Source organism: Podarcis erhardii, assembly GCF_964252035.2.
Source record: "Podarcis erhardii genome assembly, chromosome: 13".
Lineage (NCBI taxonomy): Eukaryota > Metazoa > Chordata > Lepidosauria > Squamata > Lacertidae > Podarcis > Podarcis erhardii.
This window is the reverse complement of record NC_138502.1, coordinates 37,293,950-37,321,902: the sequence shown is the minus strand read 5'-3', so window position 1 is coordinate 37,321,902 and position 27,953 is coordinate 37,293,950. Positions and strand designations below refer to the sequence as shown.

Here is a 27,953-nt window from a genome sequence, read left to right as displayed (position 1 = left end):
ATGTTGGAGGCATCCTGAGTGTCAGTAAGGAGAGACATATGCATAGTTCCTATTTTTCCTCCAATGCAGCTCCATCCCTTCCTTAGGAGTGTCTCCTTTAACAACTCTGCTGGAGAAACGGTATCTTTCAGTGAGAGCAGGGAAGTAGAAGCTGGCTTTGATATTGCCAACATAGTCACTTTTCCAAATAACTCCTTCATGAGAGTCAAGGTTGGAAGACTGGGTGGGGAGGCTGTCCCAGCCCAGCTGATATCCATTGATGACAACAGAATGATGTGGCACCAGAGCTTTAACCAGGTGAGGCTTAATTCCTACATCCATGAGAGATAGGAAAAGAGAACATCTTTAACATTACATTCCAACAGATCGCACTCCATTTGAGATATTTGTTCGCCAAATGGTCAGGTTGAGCGCACTTTTTTTAAAGCATGAATAGAAAAATGAGTAGTTTGGCTCTGAGTTTGGAATAAGTATTTTAGTGTCTTCCTATTTCTACTTGGGGGTCGGGGGAAATACTACTAATTTCTGTGTGCTAAAATGTTTATGTGTTTATTTAAATGGGCAGGTTCCACCCCTTTCGCTATGTAACTCAAATTGCCCTCCTGGTTCCAGGAAGGAAAAGAAGGAGGGGGAGCCATTCTGCTGCTATAATTGTGCTCCATGTCCTCAAGGCAAGATTTCATTCCAGAAAGGTAGGAGACACAATATATAGATGGTACTTTTCAAATGTATGAAGGAGACATCTGTGATATTTCTATTTTAACCTTAAGAGTTCCATACCGGTAGCATTTGTAGTTGCTATCCAGAACATTTGAAATCTGAATATATTATTTTCTCTCCAGACATGGATGACTGTGTTGGGTGCCCCGGAGATCACTATCCACACAGAGACCAATCACAATGCATTCCAAAGACCATCAGCTTCCTGTCTTTTAAAGAACCTCTGGGGATGAGCTTAGCATTGTTGGCTCTTTCTCTTTCTCTCCTCACAGTGGTGGTCCTAGTCATCTTCATTAAACACCAGGACACACCAATTGTCAGAGCAAACAATCGGGACCTCACCTACACTCTCCTCACTTTCCTCCTGCTCTGCTTCCTCTGCCCATTCATCTTCCTCAGCCCCCCAGAAAGAGTGAGCTGCCTGCTCCGACAAATGGCTTTTGGCCTTGTTTTCACAGTGACCGTTTCTTGTGTTCTGGCCAAAACTATCACGGTGGTTCTGGCCTTTGTGGCCACCAAACCAGGATCCCGAATGAGGAAGTGGGTGGGGAAAAGACTGGCAAGCGCTATTGTGATTTCTTGTTCCCTTATCCAAGCAGGCATTTGCACTGTGTGGTTGGGAACCTCTCCCCCATTTCCTTATTCTGACATACAGTCTGTGATGAGGGAAATCATTCTAGGCTGCAACGAAGGGTCAGTTGCCCTGTTTTACTGTGTCCTGTGCTACATGGGCTTTTTGGCCATTCTCAGCTTTGTTGTGGCCTTTTTTGCCAGGAAACTGCCTGACAGCTTCAATGAGGCCAAATTCATCACCTTCAGCATGTTGTTGTTTTGTAGTGTTTGGATCTCCTTTGTTCCAGTGTACCTGAGCACCAAGGGGAAATACGTGGTGGCTGTGGAGATCTTCTCCATCTTGGCCTCCAGTGCTGGCTTACTGGGCTCCATCTTTGCTCCCAAATGCTACATCATTGTGTTAAGGCCTGATTTGAACTGCAAGGAGAAGTTAATAAAGAAGAAATAACAAATTAACCTATCATTTCTGTTTATTTGTTCTATCAGAATATGGGCAAATTAATCTCTCTTTTTCTACATCGTATAACCATGCTGTATTTTATCTCTTACAATTCCTATGTGCAATTCCTTTTAAAATCCTCTGTGGTCTTTCTGAAATAGGGGTCCACAACCGTTTTCAACGTTTGGGAAACTAAGAAACTGTCATGGGTACTGCAAAGTATGAAGGCCTGACTAGAACATCAGATGGTGGTTAATTATACACGGAAAAAGAGAAAACAATACATCGGGAAGCTTAGAAAGCTTCTCCTTATTCTTTTCTATGTGATTCTCCAGTAAGTAAGGTTTCAGTGGAACTGCTACTGTCATGATAAACCAGTACCATTGATTTCAGTAGTTACAGGCAATATTTGCTACACAATTTCTGGTTTTTTATTTTTTTATTTTTTTAGCTACTTTTCAATTTCTATACAGCTTTATATTTTTAATAAAAATCTCAAAGTGCTGTACAGCATATTAAAACAAATAAAACAATAAAACAATAGCTGGGTGATGTTCCTCCGGCCTCATGAGGAGCCTGTTCAGTACGGCTGGTGAGTCTGGGCCTTGCCCCCTAGGCCAGGTGGAAATGGTCTTGAGGAGAGCGACCTTCACATCTCACAGCTGGGTGATGTTCCTCCGGCCTCATTGTTGTTACTTATAACAATGGTGGTATTGCTAATGGGCTTTGGTTCAGAAGATGGGGCTGGTTGGTTCTGAATGAATATTTTGGAGAAAAAGCATTTTGAACATGAGTACAATAAAAAGTCCTTTTAATTAGAAAATACAATATTATCTCACATTCTTTGAAAAATGGTGGAACAAGAAGATTGGTAAATAAAAAGACCATTTTATTCCATGACCCACTATGAATACTGAATACATCTGGGCAATTGTAAAGTTAATTCTCTCTTACATCTTGATATCTCAAATACATTAATTAACCATTCTTTTTGTATTTGCTAATCATTTTTTCTTTATTACATCTATATATCGCCCCTTAGAATTGCCTTAGAATTACATTTAAGGAAGATACCAAGGTGCTCTTTTTAAAAAAAATAATATTTATTAAGGTTTTGAAAGTTACAGAAAAAAAAGAAAAAGAATTAAACATTACAAAACCATACAATACAATACAAAGATAAAAATACTACATATACATAACAAAAATAAAACAAAAACAATTAAAAAACACATCCAATACTTTCAATGTTATTAACTTTCTTTTACTTGTTTCAGCGACCTCCTCACACCTCCCTTTTTTTGTATTCCACTTCGATAAATTGTTTCAGCAAATCCTTTCCATCTTCCTCAATTTTCTGTCCTATCATTTAACTTGACAAATTCTAACATTATTTTTTCCTTTAATCCATTTACAATCTATTGTACTTAATTCTTTATAACATTTCTGCTAAAGCCATGTAACGTCATTCCAACATCTTTCTAACATTCCTTAATTTTACAATATTTCTGTAGATAATCTTTAAATTTCTTCCAATCTTCTTCCACCATCTCTTTTCCCTGGTCTCGGATTCTGCCAGTCATTTCCGCCAATTCCATGTAGTCCATCAACTTCAACTGCCACTCTTCCCGGGTGGGTAAATCTTGAGTCTTCCAATACTTTGCGAGGAGTATTCTTGCTGCTGTTGTTGCATACATAAAAAATGTTCTATCCTTCTTTGGCACCAATTGGCCGACCATGCCCAGGAGAAAGGCCTCTGGTTTCTTCAGGAAGGTATATATAAATACCTTTTTCATTTCATTATAAATCATCTCCCAGAATGTCTTAATCCTTGGGCATGTCCACCAAAGGTGAAAGAATGTACATTCAGTCTCATTACATTTCCAACATTTGTTTTCGGGCAAATGATAAATTTTTGCAAGCTTGACTGGTGTCATGTACCACCTGTAAATCATTTTCATTAAATTCTCTCTTAGGGCATTACATGCCGTAAATTTCATACCTGTGGTCCATAACTGTTCCCAGTCAGCCATCATAATGTTATGTCCAACATCTTGTGCCCATTTAATCATAGCAGATTTCACCGTTTCATCCTGAGTGTTCCATTTCAACAGCAAGTTATACATTCTTGACAAGTTCTTAGTTTTGGGATCTAACAATTCTGTTTCCAATTTTGATTTTTCCACCTGGAAGCCCAGTTTTTTATCTGTGTTATATACCTCCATTATTTGGTAGTAATGGAGCCAATCTTGCACTCTATTTTTAAATTTTTCAAAACTCTGCAATTTCAGTTTGTCTCCCTCTTGTTCCAAAATTTCCCAATATTTCGGCCATTTGGCCTCCCTATTGAGTTTTTTCTGAGCCTTCACTTCCATTGGTGACAACCATCTTGGGGTTTTATTTCTAACAGATCCTTGTATCTCATCCAAACATTAAACAGTGCTTTTCTAACAATATGGTTTTTAAACGCTTTGTGTGCTTTGACCTTGTCGTATCACAGATATGCATGCCAACCAAATACATTGTTAAAACCTTCCAAAACAGCAAAAACTAGCTTAGCTCACCCTAATTACATAACATACATGGCCTATTGCTCTCTATCAGTCTACCCAAGAAGCGCAACATTTAAGGTCTTAGCTGTTGCTACAAGTTCAGAACTCATGCCTCTAAGAAGCCTCTCTTGGACTCCTATACCAATAATTTGGAGCTTTCACCGCTGTAACTAAGCTAAGTGCTACTGCCTGTGTTTTCTGACTGGTGTATGGAGAAACACATGAACCTGACCTCTGAAGAATTTGTATGTAAACCAGTTTTTCACTGACCAGATGTGTGGTCCTTTTCAATGGTAAGGGGAGAGGGAAGTTTTGGAACTCATGAGGGTATATTTTTTGAGATCTAACAACCCATATTTTCACACTTTACTTTGCTGAATTTTGTGATTTGAAATCTCTGCTAGGGTTCTCTCACCAAAGAGTACTTGCCCCAAACCTGGATCTTGGCATCCAGGAAATTCTCCCTGATTATACTTAATTTTCCTTGCTACCTACACAAATCATCTGCCATAACTGAATCTCTTTCACAATTTTTCAGTCTTAGTAGAATTGTCAATAAATTAATGAACAGATGTTCAGGGGGAATTTTTAGAGGTCAGACTGATCATTTCCACTGTTCAGATAAAGCTTTCCAGCACTGATAGCAGACTGGACCACTGTTCTATTCTTTTCTTCCTCCTTGTAGTTATTTTTGCATGCTCTTTTGTTGTCCCATAAATAGACAGAAACCACTTTTGATGAAATAACAGAAGCATGTGCTGGTGTTTTTTCTAGTCATTTTGTTGTTTTTGATGTAGAGAGACCTAGTTATCATCTCAGCTGTAATTATCAATCTGTTGGGTCTCTGGACCGTAATAAAGATTGATTGAATTATCAATCTCGTCATGACTAAGTCTCTCTTGAATAATGTCTCAATAGATTTCCAGACAATACCAGCCAGAGTCTAAACATGGGCATAAAACCCCATCCTGCCATTCTAAGCAAGGGAGAGGGAAGAGGAAGAGGAAGAGGGAGGATTTCTGCATTTCTCTTTTTTGAGGTGTAAAATAGGATTTTAATCTGTGAATTGGTAGGGAAGTGCTGTTCCTGGCAGAATATTGTATTGAGCGTGGTTCTGAAGCTGAGGTTCATTTTCCAGCTGGAAATGAGGGTGTCGGATGAGAAAGAATATTTGCCTCAGTATGTTGCTGTTTGTTGTGCCCATTCTCTTTCATCTGCCTCATATGGTGTGCAAACATACATGTTGCACCATCCATGATCTGTCCAGAATTCCTCATGAATACTACCAACCTGGTGATCTTATTGTTGGCGGACTTGCTTCTCACCTCTTTACCTCTTTTGACAAAGCAGACTTCAAAGAAAGACTAACCACCCATCAACTTCTTAATACCTTGTAAATACTTCATGTATCAAGTAATCAGGTGATACAGAAACATTCCCCAGCACTAACCAGGCTTACTGAGAAGCATGTTCCACTGATTTTAGAGGGATTTCCTTCCAGGCAGAGGTGTCGGGGAGGGGGACCATTTCAGAGCTTTTGAGTTGACTTGGGGGGAGGGAAATGGAGATCTGAATGTGTCATCAGTGAGATGAGAGAGTGAGTCTTTCATTCATGTGTTCTCTCCTCCCCACATCCCACCAAATTTCTTCCAAGAAGAGTTTCACAAGAGGAGCCACAACTTAAACTTACCTAGTTTAAGATGGAAATCCCTTCTCTGTTCTGAATTTTGAACTTCATCTCTGAAAGTTTGGGGTGAAGGGTCTTAAAAGCTCAATTCTCCCTTGAGGTGAAATTCTCGTTCCAATCTTCTCATCCAAGTCAGGCTAGTCTTATATGACCCTCCCAGTTTAAAATGTGTCACAGGTTAGAATATGATGAGAATAACTCCATTAAGCCTGGCTACCTACTTCTCTGCATTTCTATACAGCTTTTTTGTTGGATCAGCTCAGTACCTGTAAATAAATGATTTCTATATGACTAAGCCCAAAGGGCAGCCCGTACACTTTATTTTTATCTTGTGAGATATGTTATTAATATTAATCAGCTTTGTGGTTTCAAAATATTTCAAAATATTTCATGGCTTCTGTTGATGTCTCTGTGTGACTGTCAATGTCTGTAGCCTTCTGCTGTAACTATGGTGCAGGCTTGTTCAATGACAGAGGACTGGTGACAGGGGAAGAGAGGGAATTTCATTTATAGACAGGGACTGGATCAGGTCCATTCATTCCAATTGGCCTGGGCAACAACAGACTAATTGGCTGAAGGTTCTGATCAGCCAAGAAATGGCAGTTAAGCGTCTGTAACTTGAGGTACCACTGTATTAATAATAGTGAGCTACAAGTATAAAAGTGGGATACAATGTCTTCCTTCAGGGAAAACTCCTTTGCATATATAATAGGACACAATTTCAACTAAAATGCTGAAGAATTGTCAAGCCTCCGCCCCCCCTTTTTTTTTTAAATTGCATAGCATATATTTCAAATATATAGCATGAAATTCTCATTGCAGTGTTGTGCCAAAGAACTACCAGCATACTCTGGCCTTGATATTTGCTGTCAAGGAGATCAATGAGAACCCCAAGATCTTACCAAATATCACCTTGGGATTCCACATCTATGAAAGTTACTTCAATGAAAGGATGACCTACCGGGCTGCTCTGAACCTTCCCTCCACATTTATACCCAACTACAAGTGCAACACCCAGAAACACCTGGTGGCAGTTATTGGGGGACTGGACTTTGATACCTCCCTCTACATGGCAGACATATTGAGCATCTACAAGATTCCCCAGGTAAGATACTGCCTTGGACTCTTCACACTCAATCACCATGATCTTTTCTATCCAAAAACGTTTTGTAGAATTGTGACTAAAAAAGGAGGGTGGTCCTGCTCTTCACAAAATGTGTTTCCTGTGGGCTTTGCAATTAAAGATGTCTGCTCTAGGTGGGCAGTCCTATTTCCCCTTCTTAGGCACACTTGCCTATTCTCTCTGTTCTAGGTCTGAGGATTGCCTCCCGTGACTCCTCTAACTAGTCTGGTGTCCCAAGTGCAGTGGATGATACAGTCCTATTGGTATATTGAAGGAGGATTCAATGGCAGGACCAGCTGGTTTCTATCTCAGGCAGCAGAATGTATTAGGTGTGACCTGGCCTCACCCAATAAACCAGGAAGTGTGCGTGGTGTGGGAGAAGGTGGCCCTCTAGATATATGAGGTTCAGACAAATTAGAGCTTTCAAAGGTCAATACTAGGATTTTCAGTAGGTGACTTTCTCTTTATGTTTGGAAATGGTCCTGTTTCCTGGGCCAGCTAGAAACAAAGATCAGTAGCTTTGTCTTCCACAGCACAGAGCTTCTACTGAGGCATGCAGATAATGGTCTGGATTGGCCAACAAAATTTGCACTTCTTCTGCATTTAAGAATTATGCCCCTTTATTCCTTTTAGCTCACTTATGGTTCCTTTGCTCCAGAAGATCCTGGTCAAAGCCAATCTACTTTCTTCTACAAGATGGTGCCCAATGAAGCCCATCAATACACTGGGATTGTTGAGTTACTTCTGCACTTTGGTTGGACGTGGGTTGGGCTGCTCGCAGTGGATAATGACAGTGGAGAGAGATTTATTGAGACCCTGAAACCTCTCCTCTCCCAGAAAGGCATTTGCTTGGCCTTCTCAGAGACAACCCTGAAAATGACTCATTTGACTGAGTATTATGTCATATATTCCCACTTGATCCACATCTATCATGTTATTATGGAAAGTGAAGCCAAGGTTGTTGTTTTCTATGGAGGAACAACATCCATGGTTCGCTTGCGAACAATGCTAGCGCTAGGTGGAATGGAAAATATCAACAAAACATCTGTGGACAAGGTGTGGATACTGACAGCACAGGTGGATTTCACAGCATTGACCTACCAAATGAGTTGGGATATGCATGTCTTCCACGGTTCTCTCTCCTTTGCAGTTCATTCAAATGTGGTACAAGGATTCAAAGCCTTTCTTCAGGGACAAAATCCTTTTGAGGCAAATGGAAATGGCTTTCTCAAGCAGTTCTGGGCACAGGTATTTCTCTGTTTATTTCCAAACTCCAATACAGAGGAGCAGGCCAGTGGAACCTGCACTGGAGAGGAGAAGCTGGAAAACCTCCCTTCATCTGGCTTTGAGATGAGCATAACAAGCCACAGCTATAGTGTCTATAGTGCTGTTTATGCCACAGCACACGCTCTACATGCCATGTTCTTGCCCAGGGCCAAATACAGGGCAGCAGTGGAAGGAGGGATGCAGAAGCTTCATAAACTGCAGCCTTGGCAGGTAATGCCTATTATAACATACAAGTTATTTGACATGGGGAGTGAAATGTAGAAGACTACACTGAAAATTTTTAAGTACTGAGTGTAGACTAGGATCCTCCGCTTAACGTAAACATAGAATTCACATGTAGGCTGAGTTACCCCAGAGCCAAAAGGCTTTGTTGCCCATTTCTTCCTAAAGTGAACGAAAGTGACATGGACGAAGCCTGGTAGGACAGCTTACTCCATGGCATTAACCCCCTTCATGCGTTGATTAAATGTCTGCATGATGGTTATATGAGGCCGGTTACCCTACGATTCTCTTTCATGGGGTGGGAAATATCCAGGCAGTGGGAACTGAAAGCCATGGATTTTTCTCTCATTTCTTCTTGGTTGGGAACGCATTAGGATTTTCCCTATAGGAGAGAAAGGAAATCATTGGCTGTCTATGGGAATGCTCGCCTTACGAACCAATTCCAATGAGTAGATTCTGTTTGCTTAGCAGTCCCTGCCAATACTGAACGATGGAGGCATCCTGAGTGTCAGTAAGGAGAGACATATGCATAGTTCCTATTTTTATTCCAATGCAGCTCCATCCCTTCCTTAGGACTGTCTCCTTCAACAACTCTGCTGGAGAAACAGTATCTTTCAGTGAGAACAGGGAAGTAGAAGCTGGCTTTGATATTGCCAACATAGTCACTTTTCCAAATAACTCCTTCATGAGAGTCAAGGTTGGAAGACTGGGTGGGGAGGCTGTCCCAGCCCAGCTGATTTCCATTGATGACAACAGAATGGTGTGGCACCAAAGCTTTCACCAGGTGAGGCATAATTCCTACATCCATGAGAGATAGGAAAAGAGAATATCTTTAGCATTACATTCCAATAGATCATGCTCCATTTGAGATATTTGTTCCCCAGATTTGTCAGGTTGGGTACACTTTTTGTAAAGCATGAATAGAAAAATGAGTAGTTTGGCTCTGAGTTTGGAATAATTATTTTAGTGTCTTCCTATTTCTACTTGGGGGTCGGGGGAAATACTACTAATTTCTGTGTGCTAAAATGTTTATGTGTTTATTTAAATGGGCAGGTTCCACCCCTTTCCCTATGTAACTCAAATTGCCCTCCTGGTACCAGGAAGGAAAAGAAGGAGGGGGAGACATTCTGCTGCTATGATTGTGTTCCATGTCCTCAAGGCAAGATTTCATCACAAAAAGGTAGGAGGCACAATATATACATGGTGCTTTTCAAATGTATAAAGGAGACCCCTGTGGCATTTCTATTTTAACCTCAAGAGTTTCACACTGGTAGCATTTGTAGTTGCTATCCAGAACATTTGAAATCTGAATATATTATTTTCTCTCCAGACATGGATGACTGTGTTGGGTGCCCCGAAGATCACTATCCACACAGAGACCAATCGCATTGCATTCCAAAGACCATCAGCTTCCTGTCTTTTAAAGAGCCTCTGGGAATGAGCTTAGCATTGTTGGCTCTTTCTCTCTTTCTCCTCACAATATTAGTCTTTGCCATCTTCATTAAACACCAGGACACACCCATTGTCAGAGCAAACAATCGGGACCTCACCTACACTCTCCTCACTTCCCTCCTGCTCTGCTTCCTCTGCCCATTCATCTTCCTCAGACCTCCAGAAAGAGTGAGCTGCCTGCTCCGACAAATGGCTTTTGGCCTTGTTTTCACAGTGACCGTTTCTTGTGTTCTGGCCAAAACGATCACGGTGGTTCTGGCCTTTGTGGCCACCAAACCAGGATCCCGAATGAGGAAGTGGGTGGGGAAAAGACTGGCAAGCGCTATTGTGATTTCTTGTTCCCTTATCCAAGCAGGCATTTGCAGTGTGTGGTTAGGAACCTCTCCCCCATTTCCTGATTCTGACATGCACTCTGCGATGAGGGAAATCATTCTAGGCTGCAACGAAGGGTCAGTTGCCCTGTTTTACTGTGTCCTGGGCTACATGGGCTTTTTGGCCATTCTCAGCTTTGTTGTGGCCTTTTTTGCCAGGAAACTGCCTGAGAGCTTCAATGAGGCCAAATTCATCACCTTCAGCATGTTGTTGTTTTGTAGTGTTTGGATCTCCTTTGTTCTGGTCTACCTGAGCACCAAGGGGAAATACATGGTGGCTGTGGAGATCTTCTCCATCTTGGCCTCCAGTGCTGGCTTACTGGGCTCCATCTTTGCTCCCAAATGCTACATCATTGTGTTAAGGCCTGATTTGAACTGCAAGGAGAAGTTAATAAAGAAGAAATAACAAATTAGCCTATCATCTCTGTTTATTTGTTCTATCAGAATATGGGCAAATTAATCTCTCTTTTTCTACATTGTATAACTATGTTGTATCTTATCTGTTATAATTCCTATGTGCAATTCCTTTAAAAATCCTCTGTGATCTCTCTGACACAGGAATTCCCAATCCTTTTTTGACCTTATGGTGCATTTGAAAAACTAAGAAGCTGGCAGAGATATTTCAACTGTTTTTTGCTAGCTAAGGAAGCTGCAGGCATTCAGACCCATGCTTAATCAATTGCGAATGTTTGAGGCTTCCTCGAGAGTTAGTGCATCTTTTGTTTATTCTCACTACCTATTTAAAGCAGTGGGAGACATTATAGTGACCCAGAGGGCCTTTAAGTAACTTTGACACCCCGGCAATGTGCTGTCTGAAATGTATAAGATATTATTGGACTTCGAAAGAAAGTATGAACAAGTAAAATCCTCAATGATACATTGGGCAATAGATATTGGCCATAATATAGATATGGAAGCATGGGAACAATTGTGCAATATGGATATAAAATTTATAGCATGTTACGGTCTAAGTGAAAATTATATGAAAACGATATATTTATGGTATCTAACATTGAGTAGATTGGCAAAAATGTATAAATCTAAATTAAATAAGTGTTGGAAATGTAAAGAGAAGGTACTTTTTAACATATGTGGGGGGTCTTGCTGGTAAATGATATATAAAGAATTGAAAATGATGTTTAAAATAACATTTGTAAAAAAAACAAAAACAAAAACAAAAACAGAAGCTTTTCTTTTGGGAATTATAGGGACAGAACTTATTCATGTATGGGATTACAGCGGCAAGAATGTTACTCACCCAAAAATGGAAAGAAGGAGAAGTCCCAGCAAAGGAAGAATGGATTCAAAAACTTATGGAACATGCAGAAATGGCAAAACTTATCGGAAAAATAAGAAATCAAGATAACAAACTTTTTAGAAAAGAATGGAAATGCTTCATTGAATATTTACAGATAAATTGTAAACAGATAAGAACACTGGCATGATTAATGTAATTCACCTCTGTGAATGGTGATGGCATTAAAATATCCTGTTCAATAAAAAAGGAAAAAAGGGAAACCAGGGCTGGATCTAGACAAAGCAAAAAAGCACTTCAGCAAAATGTGTTGTAAACTTTATACAGTGGTACCTTGGAAGTTGAGTCCATTCCAGAAGTCCTTTCGACTTCCAAAAGGTTCAGAAACCAAGGCCCAGCTTCCAGTTGGCTGCAGGAAACTTCTGCAGCCAATCAGAAGCTACGGAAGTCACATCAAAGAACATTCGAAAACCAGAACAATCACTTCTGGTTTTCAATCATCCGCAAGCCAAAACGCTCAACTCCCAAAGCATTTGAAAACCAAGGTACGACTGTAATGGCAAATCATGTTGGCGAAAGATGGAACTCCACAGCGCCATCTGGTGTCACAGTGTTATAATGCATATAAAACACTTTTTCTTCACCATTGTGGCTGAGTCCCAGATCGTGTCAAAGGTATCTTATTTGGAGATGCCTTTGATTAGTCACCTATGGTATGTGAGGCATTCTGATATGGCAATGCTCCAGATGCTATTAACCCAAGGCTCTATTGGTATATTAGAGGTTTCCTCCCTTGGGCAATAACTAGTCTAGTTGCTGTGAACAGGAGGGAAATTTATTCTTTAGATTTAAGGGTATAATTTGGAGTCAAAACTAGTGATAAACAAAGGGAGGGAGGTTTTGGAACTATCAAGGTCTTGTTTTAAAGATTTAAAAGCCTATACTTCCATGTTTACTTTAATGGATATTTTGTGATTTAAAATCTCTGCTGGGATTCTCTCATCAAATAGTATTTACTTGCCCCAAACCTGGATCCTGGCCTTCAGAGAATTCTCGTTTAATACCTATTCGTCTTTGTCACCAACACAAACCACCTGCGAAACTCAGTCCCTTTCACCATTCTTTTGCCTGTCTTGGTAGGATTCTCAGTAAATTAATGAACAGATGTTTGAGTGGGAAATTTTAGGAGGTCTGATAATTTATTCCACTGGTCAGCATTAATAACAGACCCACTCTTATGTTCTTTCTCATTGGTTAATACAACATGTACTTTTGTTGGCCCAAAGATGGACAGAACGGAACATTGCGAGCAGGTTTTCGTGCCATCTGTTTGATGGACCTGATGTGAAGAGCCCTAGTTATTATCTCATCTCTAATTACTACTCTTGTCATTATCCCTTGGATAATGTCTCAATAGATTTCCAGAGAATGCCAACCAAAGACTAAATATAGGTATAAAAACCCCTTGCTGCCAATCTAGGCAAGGGAGAGGGCAGAGGAAGAGGAAGGATTTCTGCTTTTCTCTTTGTCAGGTTGCAACAAAGGATTTTAATCTGTGAATTGGTGTGGTTCCTGTCAGGCAGAATATTGTGAATATTGTACTGAGCGTGGTTCTAGATGGCACTGAGGGTGTGTGATGAGGAAGAATATTTGCCTCAGTATGTTGCTGTTTATTGTGCCCCTTCTCTTTCATCTGCCACATATGGTGTGCAAACATACAAGTTGCACCATCCATGATCGGTCCAGAATTCCACATGAATACTACCAACCTGGTGATCTTATTATTGGCGGACTTGCTTCTCACCTCCTTACTGCTTCTGACAAAGAAGACTTCAAGGAAAGGCTAACGACCAGTCAACTTCTTAATACCTTGTAAAGACTTCATATGACACGTAATCAGATGTCACAAAAACATCCCCCAGTTCTGGCCAGGCTTACTCAGAAGCAAGTTCCACTGATTTCACTGGGATTTACTTCCAGGGAGAGGTGGGGGGTGGGTGGGGAAATTGTCGCAAAGCTGAAGAGTTGGCTTGGAAAGGGGGAGAGGGAGACCCTAAATCTATGCTTTCTTAGGCAGCAACCCTAAGCAGGGGTGTAGGAAGTGGGGCAGGGGGGCGGTCTGCCCTGGGTTCCATCACGGAGCGGGGGTGTCAAAAAGGAACAATAACTGCCCTACTAGGATGGTTCATAAAAAACTTTTTTTAAATAAAAGCCTGCTCCAAAGGTCTTATCTTACTACACTAGGAATTATATAGCTATATCTGAAATTTCATGCATATCAGTTAATATCTTGACCCTCCTCCACGTAAATAACTGTTTCCTTGCCCATTTTCATATGTTGTGAAGGCTGAAATTTCAATTCAGTGGAGCCAAAACACAATCCATCCTGTAGATTTAAGTACCTCTCCACAGTTGCCTACTTGTTATCAGAGGCCCATAATCCACATTCTTTTGTAAGAAAATATGAAATAACATAAAACTATTTTTGCAGGCCATTTTTTTTAAAAAAAATCAATGTGTGGGAGGGTGGTGACAAGAAATTTTCTGCACTAGGTACCACCTGACCTTCCTACGCCTCTGACCCTAAGTATGCTTTCTGCATGGCCTCTGTTGATGTCCAGGTGTGACTGTCAAAGTTTGAGGCCTTGTGCTTTTAATGTGGTGTAGGGCTACAGTGGTGCCTTGCAAGACGAAATTAATCCGTTCCGCGAGTCTCTTCGTCTAGCGGTTTCTTCGTCTTGCAAAGCAAGCCCATTGACGGCTTAGCGGATTAGCGCTATTAGCGCTATTAGCAGCTTATTGGCTTAGCGGATAAGCAGATAAGCGGCTTAGCGGCTTAGAAAAAGGGGGGGGAGGGGAAAAAAACCGCAGGAACTCGCAAGACATTTTCGTCTTGCGAAGCAAGCCCATAGGAAATTCGTTTTGCGAAGCACCTCCAAAACGGAAAACCCTTTCGTCTAGCGGGTTTTCCGTCTTGCGAGGCATTTGTCTTGTGGAGCACCACTGTATTTGGTGATGGCTTCTTGGTGAGAGGGGAAGAGAAGAAGGGGGAAAGAGACAATTGCATCTAATATTTACAGGCAGGGCCTGGTTCAGTTACATTCACTCCAATTGGCCCGGGCAACAAATGAAGGTTCTGATCAGTGAAGAAATGGCAGTTAACTGTCAGTTGTGAGAAGGAATATGTGGCAAAAACCAGAGAAAGCTGAGGTGAAAGTAAACAGATAAGGCTAATTATCCTCAGTGGGTTGATAATATTTTGAGGTGAGCATCAGAACAAATGAGCTGGTGGAAATTTCAGGTTAGGAAGCAAATTTCTTAAATCAATTCAACTGTCCAACCAGCCAGAAATACAATTGGAGGGTTAAGTGGCAATTTGTATCTAGCAGTTGTTTAATCAATCTGTGAGTGAATTGGGCAGGAGTGGGGATATCTGGTCAGAGGATGGTGTCAGCAACAGCATCACTTGAATCTCGTTCAGGTACATGTAGGACCCCTAAGTAAATATATGTACAGTGGTACCTCAGGTTAAGTATTTAATTCGTTCGGGAGGTCCGTACTTAACCTGAAACTGTTCTTAACCTGAAGCACCACTTTAGCTAATGGGGCCTCCAGCTGCTTCTGCGTCGCCGGAGCACAATTTCTGTTCTCATCCTGACGCAAAGTTCTTAACCTGAGGTACTATTTCTGGGTTAGCTGAGTCTGTAACCTGAAGCGTATGTAACCTGAAGCGTACATAACCCAAGGTACCACTGTATTTCCTTATTAGAGAAGGGGGATTCAAATCAGTTCACATTTAAATGTGAACCTATCAGATTTCTCATGCTCTAAAAAGATGTTGAAATCAAAAGAGAGCCATCATTTGAAATTCACCCTTCCCCAAATTTTAGTGTACTTCTCCAGCCAAACAATGTATACAAAAATGCGTATCCTGGGGTAAAATGACCCCCAAATGCATGTATTAGTGAAAGTGTTATATTAGTGGAATACAATGCATTCTTTTAACAGAACTTGTTTTGCAGATATTTGTATATTAGGGCACAATTTGCACTGACATGCCGAAGAATCATCATGTGGCCCTTAAAAAATGTATAGCACACATTTGATACAATGATACAGCATAAAATTCTCTGTGCAGTGTGTTGCCAAAGAACTACCAGCATATCCTGGCCTTGGTGTTTGCTGTCAAGGAGATCAATGAGAACCCCAAGATCTTACCTAATATTACACTGGGATTCCGCATCTATGACAGTTACTTCGATGAAAGGATGACCTACGCGGCTACTCTGAACCTCCCATCCACACTTGTACCCAACTACAAGTGTGACACTCAGAAACTTCAGATGGCAGTTATTGGAGGACTTGACTTTGAAACCTCCCTCCTAATGGCAAACATCTTGAGCATCTACAAGATCCCCCAGGTAAGATCTCCCACTGGAGACTTCTCACTCATTCACCATGATCTTTTCTATCCAGAAAGGTTTTGTATAGTAAAAAATAGTTGTGACTGACAAAGGAGAGTGATCCTGCCCTCCACAAAAAGTGTTTCCAGTGTGCCTCACACAATTAAATAATATGTTTAGCATAAAGCTGTCAGATAGTATTTTCCCCCCTCATATATAATTTTTAATAAGTTTTACAATTTTATATTCAACACAATAATCAATGCTACAAAAAGGAACATATGGATTCCCATCTCCCCCACCCTTCTCCCATGACTTCCCTCAATTTCTTCTTCTGGTTCTTTAAATATTTCCTTATCCTGCCTGTCTTCTTCTACCTTGATTTTGTAATCTTTTAATTAAATATTGTTATATTCTTATCGTTTTGTACCATGTTTTTTCCAGTTACCATATTTTTCGCCCTATAGGACACACTTTTCCCCCTCCAAAAATGAAGGGGAAATGTGTGTGCATCCTATGGGGCAAATGCAGGCTTTCGCACCGACCCCTCTCGCTCTCCAGGCTTCAGGAGAGCCCCACCGCCAGCCCCACAAGCTCGGTGGGCCAGCGGGGAGGCGGAACGCCGCCATTCCGCTGTCCCCCGACCTGGTTTGGAGGCTGACGGGGAGAAGCGTGCTTCTCCCTGCCGCCAGCAGCCCCGCAAGCTCAGGGGACAGTGGGGAGGTGCAGCGCGCCCAGGCTTAGCTTCACGCAGCTCTCCGCAAGCCGTGGGAGCCCGGCGCTGGGCTCCCACGCTTGTGGAGAGCTGCATGTTCTGGGGGTTGGGGTCGGGGGAAGCTCGGGCTTCCCCTGCCCCAGCCCCGTGCCTGGGGGAAAAATAATTTTTCCCCCTTTATTTCCCCCCCCCCAAAAAAATTATGTGCGTCCCATGGGCCGGTGCGTCCTATAGGGCGAAAAATACGGTACATCTTACACTTTGCTATTTTCCCATTATTACGTCTTCATTTTTATGCTTGTTTTCCTAGTTGTAAGTGTTTACTCAAACCCTGCTAGTGAGTCCACTTCTTTACAATGTTTCTGTAACTACAACATAAATGGTTCCCAGTCCTTTTTAAAGTGTCTATTCTCCTTGTTTCTTAGTTTCCCAGTTAGCTTCACCATTTCAGCATATTCCATCAGTTTTTGTTGCCATTCTTCTTCCGTTGGTATCTTGTCATCTTTCCATCTTTGGGCTAGTAGCATCCTAGCCACTGCTGTAGCATACATAAATAATTTCTTCCACTCTTTTGGCAAGTCTTGGCCTGTAATGCCTAACAAAAATGCTTCTGGTCTTTTAACAAAGGTTGTCTTAAACATTTTTTTCTTTTCATTATAAATCATTTCCCAATAACTTTTGATTATTTTACAGTTCCACCACATGTGATAAAACGTGCCTTCACCTGTCATATAGTATTGACCCTTCAGCAACATTTAGACATGTTTGCTGTAGGTAGGCATTCCTCATCCCCTTTCTTAAGCCTTTTCTCTCTGCTGGGTGTTTGAGCAGTGTATGCTACATGCCTCCCCTGACTCCTCTAGTTAGTCTGGTGTCTCAAGCGCAGTGGATGATGTGATCCTATTTGTTGCATTGAAGTAAGATTCAGTGGCAGCAGAATGTCTGGTGGAACCTTTCTGCAACCCACTGCGAATTGGGGTGCATACCTGAAAATATTAGAAGGAAACCCAGATTGCAATCCAGAATCTTGTGGTGAGCTTCTGCTCCTGTTTATTCTGGCAAGTCATCACACTACTGGAAGGATTAGTAGAGCACCTGCAGTGAATGTAGAAGGTCCTAGGCTCAGTCCGTGGCATCTTTGATTAGGTCTCCTACCACTCCACATAATCAGTGGCGAGCTAGATGGATCAATGGTCTGACACAGCAGTAGGCAACTTCCTGTGTTCATCTGAGGCATTCAGCTGTGGGATGCTTTAATTCACAGCAGTAGCAGTAGCAGGAGGGGGTAGCAGTCATAGTAGGGTGGGTGGGTGGGAGGGAGAGACAGCACTATGCACTAAGTGCCTGAGCTAGAATTCATCTCAGGATGCTTCCAGGCTGTTACTATGTTTGAATAAGATTCAGTCACATACCAGCAAATTCAGGTTATGCAGTTAAAGGTGATCTGGAGGTTTTGTGAGCAACCCCCCCCCCCAAATGATGCCAACTTGAAAAAATATGGGGGGCAGGCAAGACCCCTCCTGCAAAATGACACAGTGTGCACACACCATTTGAATGGTAATGCCCATCACCTGTGGGAGGGGAGGGCAGCCCCCTCAAATGTTTTATTGGGGAGTCCAAGGGACCTCAGGCCCAAGGCGTTGGCCCCTATAGTGTGGCATAACATTTGCTTGATGCTGCGTTGTTCAACCACCTCCTGCATTTCTGTGGGTTCAACTAGATGACCCTTGTGTTCCCTTCCAACTCTACAATTCTAGGATTCTTTGAAACTGCCCCACACATTGTGGCCCTTGAGCGGGGCTCTGTGGGTTAGGGGTTTGACAAAGGTAGGGAAGGGAAATTAAGACACCATGAAATGAGAAGGTGAAATGCTGTGGTGAAGCTAGGGTGCAGGAAAGTAGAGGTGCAGGAAAACAAGGAGAACAAACTGGAAAGGGAAAGGGAGTAGGTGGGAGAGGAAAGCAGGACCGCACGGAAACAAAGAGAAGGATCTGGAGAAGGAAAAATGGGGTGGGGAGAGGAGAGGGAAAGAGGGTATGCAAGGGGGCAGAGGCTGACAAGCACTCCATTCAGAAAAGATCTGCCACCCTCCCAGTTTTCCAGTGCTGCCTTTCCTGGGGCAACTGTCTCAACTCACCTTATAATTAGTCAGGAAACGCATGCCCAATCAATTTATGGATTATGCCCCTTTATTTCCTTTTAGCTCACTTATGGCTCTTTTGCTCCAGAGGATGCTGGTCAAAGCCAATCTACCTCCTTCTACAAGATGGTGCCCAATGAAGCCCATCAATACACTGGGATCGTTGAGTTACTTCTGCACTTTGGTTGGACGTGGGTTGGGCTGCTCGCTGTGGATAATAACAGTGGAGAGAGATTTATTGAGACCCTGAAACCTCTGCTCTCCCAGAAAGGCATTTGCTTGGCCTTCTCAAAGAAAACCCCAAAAATCACATATTTGGCAGAGTATTATGATCTGCAGTCCTACTCAATCCAAATTTATCAAGCTATGATGGAAAGTAAAGCCAAAGTTGTTGTTTTCTATGGAGAAACAATCTCTATGACTGACTTGAAAGAAATGGTAGCACTAGGTGAATTGGAAAATGTGACCAAGACATCTGTGGGCAAGGTGTGGATACTGACAGCACAGGTGGATTTCACAGCACTGACCTATCAAATGAACTGGGATATGCAAGTCTTCCATGGTTCCCTCTCCTTTGCGGTTCATTCAAATATGGTGCAAGGATTCAAAGCCTTTCTTGAGGTCCAAAATCCTTTTGAGGCAAATGGAAATGGCTTTGTCAAGCAGTTTTGGGAACAAGCATTTCTCTGTTTATTTCCAAACTCCAATATAGAGGAGCAGGCCAGTGGAACCTGCACTGGAGAGGAGAAACTGGAAGATCTCCCTTCATCTGGCTTTGAGATGAGCATAACGGGCCACAGCTATAGTCTCTATAATGCTGTCTATGCCACAGCACATGCTCTACATGCCATGTTCTTGTCCAGGACCAAATACAGGGCAGCGGTGGAAGGAGGGATGCAGGAGCTTCAGAAATTCCAGCCTTGGCAGGTAATTCCTTTCATGAGATATATTTTATTTGACATGGGCAATGATGTTTAAATCAGCATTCTAAAAATGTTTGAGCACTTTGTGTAGGATCAGATTCTCCCCTTGTTTGCAGAGAAATTACTCATGAAGGAGTAGCACAGTGTAGGATCAGAGCTTCCCGCTTACAGTTGTTAAGCAGGAGGATCCAATCCTGCAGGGCGCTGTGTTTTTGTGAGCAGCTGTCTTTGCAGAGAAATTGTTAGTGCAGGGTGATCCAATCTCACACTGTTCTGCTCCTTCACAAGCAGCCTCTCTGCATATAAGTTAATCAGAAGATCCGATCCTACACTGAAAGGCAGGCCCACGCAGAGAGTGGAGCAGCTGGGTACACTTGCCCTGTTAATCAAAAAGCTAAGTTGGTCACGGGGCCCTGCCAGGGCTTGCTGAACTTACACTATCATGCCAAGAACACCATGTGCATCCCAGCTGCCCCATGCCTCAGACAAGCTCTATATGGGCCTCCTGATCAGAAAAGGGGAGAGTTGGCAAGGCATGTTCTGCAACTGAGGAAAAATCTAGGGAAGAGCAAGCACAGCACCCACAGAGGTTGTCCCTGACCAGCAAAAAACAAGTAATGAAGAGGACTTAGTGAATTTCTTTAAAGCTGTTTTTTGTATCTTAGCTGAGATCATTAAGGAATGTCGTTCTTGTTGGAAATCCCGGGAAGCCAAGACCCAAGTTTTGGGTAAGGAAACCATAGAGATTTAACATGAGAAAACATGCACCGATCAAAGCACAGAAATATAGGCTGCGAAACTTTCAGATGTGCTCTTTCCAGTGAATCCCACTGAAGGTTATAATATAGTTTACTTACAAAATTCTTCAAAGGTAACATTCATGTGCTTTTCCATATAGCAGTCAGAAAAAAATCTGCACAGGCAGTAAAACATAACTTGATTACAAAATGGCAATAGTTCCTAAACAATTGGTATAGAAAACACTACAGTGGTGCCTCGCAAGACGAAATTAATTCGTTCCGCAAGTTTTTTCGTCTTGCGAGTTTTTCGTCTTGCGAAGCACGGTTTCCCATAGGAATGCATTGAAAATCAATTAATGCGTTCCTAGGGAGACCGCCTTCAGACCAGGTCCAGGGACAGTCTTTCCCCGGACCTCTTCTGAAGGCTGGGGGGGGGGAGGACTTTTCTCCCCACCGCCAGGCTTCAGAACAGCCTTCTGAAGGCTGGCGGTGGGAAGAAAAGCCCTTCTCCCGCCGCCAGCCTTCAGAAGAGTTCCTGCAGGGCTGCCTAGGCTGCGAATAGCAGCCTGCTGCCGGGTGCGAGGGACGCTCTGAAGCAGAGCGCCCCTCGGGCGGGGCAGACATCTGCAGCTTGGGGAGCCCTGCCGGACTTCCCCACAGGGCTCTCCAAGCTGCGGATAGCAGCCTGCTGCCCCGCACGAGGGGCACTCTTAAGCAGAGCGCCCCTCGGGCGGGGCAGACATCTGCAGCTTGGGGAGCCCTGCCGGACTTCCCCACAGGGCTCTCCAAGCTGCGGATAGCAGCCTGCTGCCCCGCACGAGGGGCGCTCTTAAGCAGAGCGCCCCTTGGGCGGGGCAGACATCTGCAGCTTGGGGAGCCCTGACTTCCCCACAGGGCTCTCCAAGCTGCGGATAGCAGCCTGCTGCCCCGCACGAGGGGCACTCTTAAGCAGAGCGCCTCTCGGGCGGGGCAGACATCTGCAGCTTGGGGAGCCCTGCCGGACTTCCCCACAGGGCTCTCCAAGCTGCGGATAGCAGCCTGCTGCCCCGCACGAGGGGCGCTCTTAAGCAGAGCGCCCCTCGCGCGCGGTAGACATTCACAGCTTGGGGAGCCCTGCAGGGAACTCTTCTGAAGGCTGGAGGCGGGAGAAGGGCTTTTCTTCCCACCGCCAGCCTTCAGAACAGCCTTCTGAATGTTGGCGGTGGGGAGGAAAAACCCTCCTCCCACCGCAAGCCCCGGGAAGAGAGGAGAAGCTGCGCGCCTTCTCCTCTGTTCCCGGACCTCCCACCGCAAGCCTTCAGGACAGGTCCGGGAACAGAGGGGAAGGCGCGCAGCTTCTCCTCTCTTCCCGGGGCTTGCGGTGGGAGGAGGGTTCCCCGCTGTCCCCGGAGATTTCCCTATGGGCTTTCGTTTTGCGAAGCAAGCCCATAGGGAAATTCGACTTGCGAAGCCGCTAAAAAATCGGAAAACCCTTTCGTCTTGCGGGTTTTTCGTTTAGCGAGGCATTCGTCTTGCGGGGCACCACTGTAGTTTCATATTCCATTCTTGTCTGAAACAAGAGAGGCAGATTAAATCCATGTGACTGGAGGGAGCAGAGAATTCACACTTAGGCTGAGTAGAAAACAGGATTTGTTGCCCATTTCTTCCCAAAGTGAGGGAGCCTGGCAGGACAGCTTACTCCATGGTATTAACCCCTTCATGCTGAGTATATGAGGCTGGTTGCCCTCTTGCAACAGCGGCAGATATCCAAGCAGTGTGTCCTAAAAGCCATGGATTTATTTCCTCATTTCTTTTTGTTCCGGAAAGCATTGAGATTTTCTCCATAGGAAACAATAGAAATCGTCAGCGCACTAGGCAAATTCTCCGCTTACTAACCATTTATCAGGGATAGCTTACTTTTGCATAGCAGTATCTATGTGTACTGACAGTCTGGAGACATCCTGAGTGCCAGTAAGGAATGACATTTACATTACTTTATGGTTACTATTTTTTCTTTCAATGCAGCTCCATCCCTTCCTTAGCAGTGTCTCCTTTAACAACTCTGCTAGAGAAACTGTATCTTTTGGTGAGAACAAGGAAGTAGAAGCTGGCTTTGACATTACCAACCTGGTCACTTTCCCAAATAACTCCTTTGTGAGGGTCAAGGTTGGAAGGGTGGGTGGGGAATCTGCCCCAGGCCAGCAAATTTCCATTGATGACAACAGAATGGTGCGGCACAGAAGCTTTCACCAGGTGGGGCATAACTCCTACATCCATGAGATACAGGAAAACAGAGCGTTGTTGCATTTAGAGATCATCAGTTCAGCTCATCCCTGGCTTTCAGCCTGATTCAAAACATTTCCCTTTGCAATACCTAAGAAAGTAAGATGAACTTGTGGGGTCAGGCCAATGGCCCATCTTGTCCAGCATAACACCAGTGGCCAGCCTTGGCCAGCATCTGGATATGGCATACCCATGGCTGTTGGGCTGGGGCTTTCTCTATCCCAGGGTTTTTACATGAGCCTTTTGTCAAGAATAAGGTGTTTGTTGCTCAGGTGGGAAGGAAGCAGGGGCCATGTATGTCTGTGGGTAGCTGCCCTGTGTCACCAACCATAGAATGAGGAAAGGGGCTTCTTAGATTGTGGAAAACTCAAAACAATAAATAAGGGCAAAGGAATAAATAAAATCAGCTGTCCCCCAAGAAGACTCGCTTGGCACCTTCTCTACATATCTTTAGGTACCATGTAAAAACATTCATATTCTCTCAGGTGGTTATTGTATTGAACTATGTATGGCCAGGGGACTCGGGTGGCGCTGCGGGTTAAACCACTGAGCCTAGGACTTGCCGATCAGAAGGTCGGCGGTTCAAATTCCCGCAACGGGGTGAGCTCCTGTTGCTCAGTCCCTGCTCCTGCCAACCTAGCAGTACAAAAGCACGCCAAAGTATAAGTAGATAAATAGGTACTGCTCCGGCGTTTCCATGGGCTGCTCTGGTTCGCCAGAAGTGGCTTAGTCATGCCAGCCACATGACCTGGAAGCTGTACGCCGGCTCCCTCGGCCAATAAAGCGAGATGAGCGCCACAACCCCAGAGTCAGTCACGACTGGACCTAATGGTCAGGGGTCCCTTTACCTATGTATGGCCAACCAGATGCCTGCTGGTAACCCACAAGCTGAACATGAATGAACACAAGACCACTCTTACACTTGTAGATCATCCTTGGCACTGCACCTCAGTCCTCTCCAAGAACCATGAGTTTTTACATGTCCTATGACTGGAAAATTGGGGGTGGAGCATGTATTACATTATGTATGGAGATAATGGGGGCAGAGCTGGTGAGGATGAGCCCCCAATCCACTTCCCACCTTGAGCCCTCATGCATTCCTTCTGAATGCCAAAAGGGGGCTCATAGAGAGTCAGTTTTGGCATTATTTTTTAAAATCGTGAAGAGCAGAATAAGTAACTTAGTGTCTTCCTGCTTCTAGCTGGAAGGAATAGGAAGCCAAAAGTGCTGCTAATTTCTGTGTGCTAAACTGTTTATGTATTTCATTAAATGGGCAGTTTCCACCCCTTTCTGTGTGTAACCCAAATTGCCCTCCTGGTACCAGCAAGAAAAAAAAGGAGGGGGAGCCATTCTGTTGCTATGATTGTGTTCCTTGTCCTCAAGGCAAGATTTCATCTCAGAAGGGTAAGAGACACAAGATAAATACTTTTCAAACATAAGTTATATTAGAAGTTGTGGAGAAAATTAATTAAATAATTAGTATTAGGTACATTTTTGTATTTATTGTTTGTTTGGAGAATATATCACAAATTTTTAGAGAATTACACATTTTGCAGGGTAACTATACAGTGGTACCTCGGGTTAAGTACTTAATTCATTCCGGAGTCCGTACTTAACCTGAAACTGTTCTGAACCTGAAGCACCACTTTAGCTAATGGGGCCTCCTGCTGCTGCCGCGCCGCCAGAGCACGATTTCTGTTCTCATCCTGAAGCAAAGTTCTTAACCCAAGGTACTATTTTGGGGTTAGCAGAGTCTGTAACCTGAAGCGTATGTAACCTGAAGTGTATGTAACCCGAGGTACCACTGTACTGTACTTTGGTTCATGTGTTGGTTCAAGAAGTGCAATTTAGATAACTTTCCCATTCAAATAGCAACAAAATCAAATTTCTCCTCCATCCCTCTTTATAGACAGCCCCCATAATGGACACTGTCCTAAAAGGAAAATGTTTGTTATGCATTACTTAAGTTCTTCCCGTCGAAAGGTTCTTTTCGGTGTTTAGTCAGAATCTCATTTCTTGTAATGTGAAAAAAGGAGATATCTGTGATATTTCTAATTTAACCTTAAGAGTACCATACTAGCAGCTTAGTAGTCACTCTCCAACACATCTGAAATAATAATACATTACTTTCTTTCCAGACATGGTTGACTGTGTTGCATGCCCAAAGGACCACTATCCACGCAGAGACCAATCGCATTGCATTCCAAAGACCATCAGCTTCCTGTCTTTTAAAGAGCCTCTGGGGATGAGCTTAGCATTGTTGGCTCTTTCTCTATCTCTCCTCACAATATTAGTCCTTGCCATCTTCATTAAACACCAGGACACACCCATTGTCAGAGCAAACAATCGGGACCTCACCTACACTCTCCTCACTTTCCTCCTGCTCTGCTTCCTCTGCCCATTGATCTTCCTCAGCCCTCCAAAAAGAGTGAGCTGCCTGCTCCGACAAATGGCTTTTGGCCTTGTTTTCACAGTGACTGTTTCTTGTGTTCTGGCCAAAACGATCACAGTGGTTCTGGCCTTTGTGGCCACCAAACCAGGATCCAGAATGAGGAAGTGGGTGGGGAAAAGACTGGCAAGCTCCATTGTGATTTCTTGTTCCCTTATCCAAGCAGGCATTTGCATTGTGTGGTTAGGAATCTCTCCCCCATTCCCTGATTCTGACATGCACTCTGCGATGAGGGAAATTATTCTAGGCTGCAATGAAGGGTCAGTTGCCCTGTTTTACTGTGTCTTGGGCTACATGGGCTTTTTGGCCATTATCAGCTTTGTTGTGGCCTTTTTTGCCAGGAAACTGCCTGAGAGCTTCAATGAGGCCAAATTCATCACCTTCAGCATGTTCCTGTTTTGTAGTGTTTGGATCTCCTTTGTTCCAGTCTACCTGAGCACCAAGGGGAAATACATGGTGGCTGTGGAGATCTTCTCCATCTTGGCCTCCAGTGCTGGCTTACTGGGTTCCATCTTTTCCCCCAAATGCTACATCATTGTGTTGAGGCCTGAACTGAATAGCAAGGAGTGCTTAATAAAGAGGAAATAGCAAATGAGCATATCCTCTCTGTTTTTTGTTCTATGAAAATATGGGCACCTGCATCATATAATTACCTTGCATTTTATGGCAGGTATCCTTTGGAAATCTATATTTAAACATTTGGCTATGTGTCCTTTGTTACATCTGAATCAAGAAACTCTTTTGGATATAGTTTTTGTTTTGGACTTTGAGTGGGACATATAGCTTGAGTCACTGGATTCTCCTTTCATCACATTGTATAAAGAGAAGAACATCAATATATTTATATATAATGATGGAAGAAAAACATCCAAAATAATAAACTGTCTTCAAAAATCGCCAACAGAAGAAAATGCCTGCTCGCTTTGAGGAGGGGTAGAAGGAGCGGTTATCCTCCATGAACTTAGAATAACAAAATGAACACTAGACGATAAGAATTTCTAGTTTGTTTGTATAGAAACAGAAGGATTGCTTACTCAAGCTATAAGGCCCAAGTTTAGAAGCTTGGAGCATCCAGCTTAGACATACTTTCTTGTTGGGGGGGGGGGAATGACGAGTTTTTAACCCTTCCTTTCCTGGAACAGGCAATCTTGCCCTGTTCCTGAGGCATTTATCTGCAGAATGCTTTCATTTCCAGCAGTAGCTGGAGGCGGCAGCAGCTGTAGTGGGAGGGGAAAAGAAAGCATCATGCCTCAAGTGCTTGTTCTAGAATCAAGGTGACCTCTGTGAATCTCAGGATTCTCCTGGACTGTCAGTATTTTTGAGCTGAATACGATCACATATCAGCAAATTCAGGTTCTGCAGCTAAAGCTGACTTGGAAAGTGTGGGAGAATGTGTGCAACACCCTCTAACCACCTGACAAATGAATCAGAATGAATACTAAATGAAGAGCTGGCATTGTCCAACCACCCCACAAACTTTGTAGAAACCCATTGGAGTGAATATTCAAATAGACTATCTGGTGATGCCCTCAAAGCAATATTGGGTTGCTGGCTTCTCATTCTTTTGTACTCTTAACAAAAAGATATAGTAAACAGTGAATTGTGTACATTTTACGCAGTGAAATTGTTCATTATTTGTAACAGTTAATGCACCATGGGCATAATCTAGGAAGAGTTAGTCTTGGCTAAAGCTCATTTAAAGTTATGGAGTATGACCCGGGCTACAATTCTGAGACTGCTTTCTTGGAAGTACAGTGGTGCCTCGCAAGACGAAATTAATTCGTTCCGCAAGTTTTTTCTTCTTGCGAGTTTTTCGTCTTGCGAAGCACGGTTTCCCATAGGAATGCATTGAAAATCAATCAATGCGTTCCTATGGAAACCGCCTTCAGACCAGGTCCGGGGACAGTCTGTACCCTGACCTCTTCTGAAGGCTGGAGGGGGGGACAAGGGCTTTTCTTCCCACCGCCAGCCTTCAGAAGGCTGTTCTGAAGGCTGGCGGTGGGAAGAAAAGCCCTTCTCCCCACCTCCCGCCCCGCAAGCTCCGGGGACAGGAGGGCTTTGCTGCCGACCGCCAGCATTTTAAAAGCCCCTGGGACAGCGGAGACTTATCCGCTGTCCCAGGGCGATCTTAAAATGCTGGCGGGCGGCAGCGAAGCCTTCGCTGCCGACCCCCAGCATTTTAAAAGCCCCCGGGACAGCGGAGGTCTTCTGAAGGCAGGCGGTGGGTGAAAGTCTTTGCTCCCCCCTGCCTGCCTTCAAAAGCCGTCCGGGATAGCGGAGAAACGCGCTGTGCTTCTCCGCTATCCCAGGAAGGCAGGCGGGGGGGAGCAAAGACTTTTGCCCCCCGCCGGCCTTCAGAAGAGGTCCAGGACCTCTTCTGAAGGCCGGAGGGGGGCGAAAGGCTTTGCTCCCCACTGCCAGCATTTAAAAGAGGTCCCCGGAGATTTCCCTATGGGCTCTCTTCTTGCGAAGCAAGCCCATAAGGAAATTCGTCTTGCGGAACGACTCAAAAACGGAAAACTCTTTCGTCTTGCGAGTTTTTCGTTTTGCGAGGCGTTCGTCTTGCGAGGCACCACTGTAAGTTGCACTGAAAGAACTTTTGAATAAGTAAGTTTTCAGTTGAGCTGCTGCTTTTATTAA

At 43.6% G+C, this 27,953-nt stretch overlaps 2 protein-coding genes and 1 long non-coding RNA gene across 5 annotated transcripts; 2 read left to right on the top strand and 1 right to left on the bottom strand.

The window, feature by feature from the left end:
* Positions 1 to 316: 316 nt before the first annotated feature.
* LOC309327983 (vomeronasal type-2 receptor 26-like) lies at positions 317 to 10,839 on the top strand. 3 transcript variants are annotated; one of them, XM_081837726.1, is made up of 6 exons: positions 317 to 692; positions 6,794 to 7,076; positions 7,728 to 8,591; positions 9,160 to 9,387; positions 9,657 to 9,783; positions 9,934 to 10,839. In XM_081837726.1, exons 1-6 carry the CDS (start codon positions 661 to 663, stop codon positions 10,830 to 10,832), a joined length of 2,433 nt encoding a protein of 810 aa, XP_081693852.1. In that variant the 5' UTR covers positions 317 to 660; the 3' UTR covers positions 10,833 to 10,839. The 3 variants fall into 3 exon arrangements, with proteins under 3 accessions (XP_081693852.1, XP_081693853.1, XP_081693851.1); XM_081837725.1 differs by lacking the exon at positions 317 to 692 and adding an exon at positions 5,321 to 5,677; XM_081837727.1 differs by lacking the exon at positions 9,160 to 9,387.
* Positions 9,323 to 13,533, bottom strand: LOC309328359. The gene is made up of 3 exons (XR_014150814.1): positions 13,451 to 13,533; positions 10,677 to 10,801; positions 9,323 to 9,401 (listed from the first exon to the last, which is right to left on the bottom strand). It is a non-coding gene; the product is annotated as an uncharacterized lncRNA (long non-coding RNA).
* Positions 13,298 to 26,415, top strand: LOC309328267 (vomeronasal type-2 receptor 26-like). The gene is made up of 6 exons (XM_081838348.1): positions 13,298 to 13,553; positions 15,820 to 16,102; positions 19,003 to 19,866; positions 22,607 to 22,834; positions 24,142 to 24,268; positions 25,003 to 26,415. The coding sequence occupies exons 1-6, from the start codon at positions 13,318 to 13,320 to the stop codon at positions 25,899 to 25,901; spliced, it is 2,637 nt and encodes an 878-aa protein (XP_081694474.1). The 5' UTR covers positions 13,298 to 13,317; the 3' UTR covers positions 25,902 to 26,415.
* The last annotated feature ends 1,538 nt before the right edge of the window (positions 26,416 to 27,953 follow it).